The sequence below is a fragment of the Lygodium microphyllum genome, chromosome 21, assembly GCF_053477565.2.
Source record: "Lygodium microphyllum isolate KBCC chromosome 21, Lygodium_microphyllum_v1.1.10, whole genome shotgun sequence".
Classification (NCBI taxonomy): domain Eukaryota; kingdom Viridiplantae; phylum Streptophyta; class Polypodiopsida; order Schizaeales; family Lygodiaceae; genus Lygodium; species Lygodium microphyllum.
Window position 1 is genome coordinate 57727630 of NC_141155.1, and position 7087 is coordinate 57734716.

Sequence of the window (7087 nt, forward strand, 5' to 3'; positions counted from 1 at the left end):
CCAAGTAGAACCAATGTGCATGTTGTTCCATGTGAAGAAGTTGCTCCCCTCATGCATCTTTGCTAGATCCTTGAGGTTACAAGAGAGAACAAGGTTGTCCTATGCTTCTCGTTCTTCAATGATCATATTGCCTTCCCCATGGGATCTATCCCCAGGATTCGTTGCCATATTCTAGTCCCCTGCAAGCAAGCAAACTTGATCAGCAACAAAGTTTTTGATTGCAGCCCACTGCCATGCCCTCACAATAAGTGTTGGATGGATATATTGAGGTGCAACAATTAGCCTCTCAGACCCAATCTTGATAGTAGTAGCACTGCAACTACCATCACCTGCTTTCCAAATAGGTGTAGGGACAAGATCATCCTTGATACAAAGCATTGAGCCTCTTTTACCCCTACAATAGGGGTCTATGAAGATAGAATAGCATGGGATCTTCAGCTGCTTGCAAGCCTCTTCATCAAGCTTAACTTCTTGGAGTGCCACCACCTAAGCCTTGTGCCTTCTGATTAGAGCAAAACATATTTGTTTGCACAACTCAGTGCGCCCATGCCCCTAACATTCCATGAGCATACCTTCAACTTGGGTGTGGTCTTCACCCTGTCATCATCACATGTAATATGGCTCATCCAACAGTTCATGATTATCAATAGGAGCAAAGAAGTTCTTGTCCACGAGCAGGGTTCGAGCCAATTTCTTGAGGGAAGTTTTAGTCTTGCCCTTGTGACCTTTCTCCTTTGAGTTGCTTGGCTTAGGATGTTGATTCTCTTTACTACTCACCGAGCTGTTGCTTACTAGGCTCATGTTTATCAACCTGTTGAGCTTTATCTTGCTTATTTTCTTTTGTTGCATTCTCCATAGGGGCTTTACCTACATTGGTCTTCCTGGCAGGTTGTTTTGGAGCTGATGTTTCAGTTGCATTGTGTGATGGACCAACATGCAGAGTGCTCTCACCCCCTTTGCCAACTCCCTCACTCTGTTGTGTAGTAGCTTCACCCTGCCTATTGGGACACACTTTCACAAAATGTCCATTGCCCTTACAATGATAGTAACAATCTGGAGAGGGAGAGAATCTAACCTGAAGCAGCACTTCAAAGCCACTAGGGTATTGGATTTGGATACATTCAGGTGGTTCAATATGCCTATCCCATAGGATGCATACCTTTCTCTCATTCTTGAGAAGACCCCATTAAGTTTCCACAAAGGGGGCATAAAGCACATGACCCAAGGTGCTTGCAATCATAGCCATTTCCTCATCAAGTCATGGACTTTCGAAGAGAATGAGGAGCACCACGGTAGGGCATACACAAGGTTGCCTTGGTATCCAACTGCTGAAGCCAATAGCCAATCACGCTCTGCTTTTGATAGTAGAATAAGGTAAAATCCTTTTCCCACAAACTTGATCCAAACCATATTCGCCTTCCCTTGGTATGTAGCCTCAAACCAATAGCAAAACTCATCCTCCATAGGAGGGTGGCCCATAAAATATAAGAACACATTTGATGAGACAGGAGACTAGCATATCTTTATTTGACCTGGTCAAGTGAAAGGGAGACAATAACCTTACGAAGATGGGATGGGTCACTAAGCTTAGCTTTGTAGGCTTCATTGTATCTCTTCTGGTCTTACAGCAGGGTTGTTTCTACCTTAGCCATGTTGACATCATGTGTTTGTAGCGCCTGCTTGTAGTCCAAACATGCTTGCGGGATCTCTACCTTCATTTGCTCTATGCGATGGCATTTCCCTGTCTGGGTTTGCATACATGGATTCCCATCGAGTATTGCATTAAGGTTCCATCTTGGTGTGGTGACCACCACTGCTAGAAGAGAGATGTTTCTCGACGGACGAGTTTGCTTTCTGCTCTGAGCAACACTTACTTAGCACTTCTCCAACCTCATCACTTCAGCCCCAAAGAGTTACACAACACCCATCGGATCCTCTCTCTCTTACCCTCAGCACATGAGCTTCTCCAATTGGTCATCTATATGGGAGATGATTGGACCTATAGGGTACAACACTCTATGGGAAAAGGGGAAAGGTTGAGCACATGAAAGGTTACTAAAAGGTTAACATACAAATTGAGAGAAATTTAGAGAGATAGAACGACCATTTACACATATCGTTTAAGCATTGGTAAGAATCTATTGTGTCGTCGCTAATTGACAAAACCAAACATCCAACTTCACTGATCGACCTTGAAATTAAGCGGCAGAATCCTCCTCACACACATCAAATCTACCTTACTCTTCTTCATGCCAACCATCTCTAAGTAGTCCATCTCTCTCTAATAGGAACTGTTCCTACCACGTTAAAACAAAACACACACACACACACACACTCTCTCTCTCTCTCTCTCTCTCTCTCTCTCTCTCATATGATGTAGTTCTCTCGTAGTCTTTTTTGTGCCACCAAATTTAGCGAGCGACTTTAACGGTAGGGCACCGTTGCGCTCTCGTCTCGTCTCGTCTAGTCTCTTCTCTCTCTTTTCATATTTTCAATTTTTCTCAATTCCACACAATCGGTCTCTCTCTCTCTCTCTCTCTCTCTCTCTCTCTCACTCACTCACGGCTCTCATCCTCGTCCGCCATAGCTCTCTCTGCTTGTACTCTCCATTGCACACGTCGTCTCGTCATCGAATTCCTCCCCCCCAAATCCCGAAGGCGCAGGCTCTACACACCTTCCTGTCTGCGTTTCTAGCCGTTGAGGCCGGCTCTCTCTCGAGGTACCCGTTTCGCAGGTTCTCAGATTCTGGAGCAAAGAAGCATCACAGGAGCTCCCAATCACTGGCGCATGAGCATGCATAGATCCGGGATTGATTTCTGCAGGGTCCGACGGGATTCTCATGACTTCTCATGCTTCCATCAACTCAAAGCATGTCTTTGGCCCCTGGATTGATGGACCTCTGATTCAGAGCTCTATCTTCATCGATTGGGCCTGCATCAATCCTGAAAACATAGCATCCTTTGAGACCGCTTTAGTAAACTGAATGTCTTGCTAGGCTTTACTGTTAGCCAGACAACCAGCAATCCTTCGGTTGATTTCCTGAGAATCAAAATCACCAGTGGCACACACACACACACACTCTCTCTCTCTCTCTCTCTCGCAGGAACTGCCATTAGTCATTCAGCTTTATCGGTCGATCTTATCACAGATGGCAGTCTGAAGATTGGAATAAGAGCGATTGAGAATAACTTCAATATCATAGATTGCGCATTTGGGGTCCGCGTTCTTGCAAGCAAAATGGCTGGGGTTAGCTTACAGAAAAGCAAAAGCTCAGAAGACAGCAAACTTGCAGTTTCTTCACCCTCTATATCCGATTGTGATGATGGCTACGATCGAACATTACCAACAAGACGGTATACACCTTGTGGAAAATTTGTTTTCAGGCGGCTTACAATTGCATGGGTTACTTTCATATTTGAAAAACTGATAGCCTCTCCTTACAGAGGAATAAGTGGGCCAGCAAGAAGATGTTCCAAAGGTGGATGGACACCAGAGGAGGTGATTTTCTAAGTTATTATAGGCACATTTTGGAGAGAACCTACTCAAGTAGTTCATTTTAAGTAGTCCTACAATCGATGCTTCTAAGTTATTATAGGCACATTTTGGAGAGAACCTACTCAAGTAGTTCATTTTAAGTAGTCCTACAATCGATGCTTTTTTTGTCCATGGTGATATTTATACTGCATTATGAGATGTTTTGTACTGAAATTCTCGATTCTTTTTCTGGCCATGGTCAGGATGATTTGTTGCGAAGGGCTGTGCGGTGTTTCAAGGGGAAAAATTGGAAAAGAATAGGTATGCCACGGTTGAGGCAGATCTGTTTAAAGAGCTTAACTAGTAGTGTATTCCTTTCAAGATGTCTAAGCACATCATGGATATGCCATTGATGGTTTTCTTGTTGCATTTTGTTTTAGCCGAAGTGCTGAAGAATAGAACTGATGTTCAATGCCTGCATCGCTGGCAGAAGGTTCTCAACCCTGACCTTGTCAAAGGATCATGGTCAAAAGAGGTGATTTGTATTTGTTTGATTTCTACTGGAAGAATTGTATATGATGTCTAGATTGAAGCTGATTTTGTCGTGCTTTCAGGAAGATGAAAAGATAACCGAACTGGTTGGCAAATATGGGCCAAAAAAGTGGTCTGTTATTGCTCGATCATTGCCAGGTCGAATTGGAAAACAATGCAGAGAAAGGTGTTGTGCTTGAAACTTAAACTACTTTATCTTGCAAGTCACTGTAATATTATGTGTCATATCTGGGTTGTATTTGTGAACTTGCAGATGGCACAATCATTTAGATCCTGACATAAAAAAGGATGCTTGGACACCAGAAGAAGAGCTGGCATTGATTGAAGCTCATCAACTTCATGGAAATAAATGGGCTGAGATTGCGAAGCATCTTCCTGGAAGGTAAACTTCTCAATACCTGTGACACCAATGCAAGGAAACTATAATCGGACCTGTTGGTTGAAGTTTTTTTTTACAGTTTTAAGGATTTTTAACTCGTTAAGTTTTTTTGGCTTCGTATTTGCACATTGTAAAGTTTGACTTTAATGAGTTTCAGGACAGACAATGCTGTTAAAAACCATTGGAACAGCTCACTGAAAAAGAAGCTTGAGTCATCAGGCTTGGATCAACCAACAGTGACAGAGACTACACCTAATAGGAATGCTTCCAGGCCTTCAATGCCAGGTTCGCATACACAACGGATAGAGCAACAATCTTTTGATAGAAAGCATAGGTTGACAGATCAATTTGTTGCTATGTGTCCACCATCAACAGGTAGAGTGAGCACTTCTATTGATTTTAAGGAAGTCCAAGAGCCTTCGAGAAGGCATTCAGGAGATATGACTTTTACAGACATGCTACACATGTATGGAATGAGCAATGACATGGCGTTGCGGATGTCATCAGACGAAGCGGACAGGCATTGCATAGAGTCAAGAATTCAGGCATCAAACCAGGAGATTGGTGGTTTGCATATGGATGTGCCCAGCTTCCGTCTTGATGATACAGTGGTGCAGGCTGCTTCACAGGTATCCAGGAATGCTGAAGAAACTGCCACTCAAAACAAAGCCACCATACAGAAGCAGAATCATTGTTTGTCAGCATGCATAGAGAATATGTTCCTACGCGAACAGGAAGACCTGTTAGGCCTTGTGCATGCCAAGGAGGATCAAAAACTGCATCATCACTCTTCATCATGCAGGGATCTATGTCAGTCAAATCCAATGCAACTCTCAGGTGGAATTGCTCCATCAGACTCACCTGCATCCTCCAACAACCCTCCAAAGATGTCAGATGGCGATGTTCCATCGGCGTATGACAGTGCAACTCCTCCATTTAGTCCGTGGGGGTCACTGCTTTCTGACATCAGTCCACAGGCTGTACTTCGATCAGCAGCGAGGAGCTTTAGTGGTACCCCTTCTATATTGAGGAAGCGGCGGCATGAAATTGTGACACCAAAGCAAATGTTTCCATCAAAAAGGAGCAGCGTTGTATGGAAGGGTTGTCTATTGGACAAACCCTATATGGAAAATGGAAGCAGGTCCTTGAGCAATGCGATTGTAGCAGAGCAACCAGAGGCTGGTGCTGCTGTAAATCAGCAATCCTGATCTGGTTGGAGATGCTAGCTGCGAAAATATTCTAAGGACTGTTTCGTTCACTGCCAACTAGCCAAAGACAATCGGTACAACATGCGAAAAGTTCATGACTAAGACGTCTTCAAAGTAAGTATGCTGAAATGTACATATATAGAAAGGGAAATGAAAAGCAAGAAGTCAGTCTATACTTTACCTGTTGTGTATCCACATCTGTAACAATAATATTCGAGTTCTGTGGAAACAGACTCCTCCAAACAACCAATGGTGATTTACTTGCCTTGTATTGAAGGCCTGTAAAATAGATTCAGCTATTCATATTTGATTGCAGGTAAACTTACATTGAGTTGCCTTCAGAACTTCAGATGTACATAGATTGGTTACAGGCTTTTCACCATCATGTTGTTTTGTCTTATAAGTCTTTTGGAACTCAACATACCACAATTGAGGAGTAGTATCTTCACAATGTCATTATTGAGTCACTTCTAGACTATGCATGGAGGCTTACAAGCTCAAGCAGTGGTTCTCATGTTTACTTTGAAGCCTTCTTGACTGTTTCACATTAGCCATTAGATTAACATGATACTTAGGGCTGATGCAATTGACTCTGTATTTAGAGGGTAATGGTTTCTTTGAGGTCATTTTCAAAACAACCGAGCAGTTCTTGATCATGGGGCTTTATTCTGGGGTTCTAAAGGCTTGTGCGTGCTTGTCCTCCATGGGTCAAGTTCAAAAGATTCATCATCCATCCTGGCTTTCTCTGATGCTTGGGAAGGCTCTACATGTGGCTTCCTCAGCGACATCAGGTATAGGGCTTGCATACTATGGAACACTGCTTAAGGTAAGTCAGCAAAGGTTGGACTTTGTGCTATTGGCATTGGCATAGAGGAAGGAACTCCAATTAGAGAAGAGTTCATGCACGGCGTGGCCAACAACTTAGGATCTGGGTGTTCGTTTAGAGAATGCCCACATCTATAGCTGAAACAAGAATTTGTCAAACTGTCCCATTGGAAAGGAAGCATGAAGCACATCCAATGAGGTTTGTCCTATTTGAATGACAACATTCCTCGAACTTGCAAAATGGATGAATGGCTGCAGGTCAAAGATAAAGGCAAAAAGTAAGTTAGTGTCAGCCCAAATGCAGTCATTCCTAGCCCTCCTGGGCCTACCAAAGCATGTTGATGGCTGGTCTTATGCTAGTGCTCTTAAAAAGTATGTTGATAGCCCCTCTGCATAGCTTCACTGTAAACTTTTAAAAAGCATCAGGGCATCTGTTGTGTGTATTCCATTGTGAGTATATTTTCATCTTCCAGCTTGCCACCAATGTTGATGGTATTTAGCAGCTTGATGTCTAATCCATATTCCATGGCACTTCTGTTATCTGGTATCATCTGATTGCTGACCAACAGCAACATGAAGGTAAAGTGGGTTCTTCTTCTTCTGTACATACCCTCAATGAAAATCATGCTAGCATCCATTATTATCAGAA

General features: G+C 43.1%; 1 protein-coding gene across 2 annotated transcripts; it reads left to right on the top strand.

Annotated features, from left to right (window-relative positions):
• The first annotated feature begins 2515 nt into the window (after positions 1 to 2515).
• On the top strand, positions 2516 to 5957 carry LOC148018037 (transcription factor MYB3R-5-like). Of its 2 annotated transcripts, XM_087662211.1 has the most exons (8): positions 2516 to 3353; positions 3444 to 3498; positions 3738 to 3795; positions 3915 to 4009; positions 4089 to 4192; positions 4280 to 4408; positions 4563 to 4690; positions 4781 to 5957. In XM_087662211.1, the coding sequence occupies exons 1-8, from the start codon at positions 3238 to 3240 to the stop codon at positions 5611 to 5613; spliced, it is 1518 nt and encodes a 505-aa protein (XP_087518337.1). In that variant the 5' UTR covers positions 2516 to 3237; the 3' UTR covers positions 5614 to 5957. The 2 variants fall into 2 exon arrangements, with proteins under 2 accessions (XP_087518337.1, XP_087518336.1); XM_087662210.1 differs by having other exon boundaries at positions 4563 to 5957.
• The last annotated feature ends 1130 nt before the right edge of the window (positions 5958 to 7087 follow it).

What these genes read in the sequence shown, in the direction of transcription:
- LOC148018037 (XM_087662210.1), top strand. Translation starts at nt 3,238, where the DNA reads ATGGCTGGGGTTAGCTTACAGAAAAGCAAAAGCTCAGAAGACAGCAAA. An exon ending in AAGGATCATGGTCAAAAGAG is followed by an intron (nt 4,010 to 4,088) that starts GTGATTTGTATT and finishes TCGTGCTTTCAG; the next exon opens with GAAGATGAAAAGATAACCGA. An exon ending in GGAAAACAATGCAGAGAAAG is followed by an intron (nt 4,193 to 4,279) that starts GTGTTGTGCTTG and finishes GTGAACTTGCAG; the next exon opens with ATGGCACAATCATTTAGATC.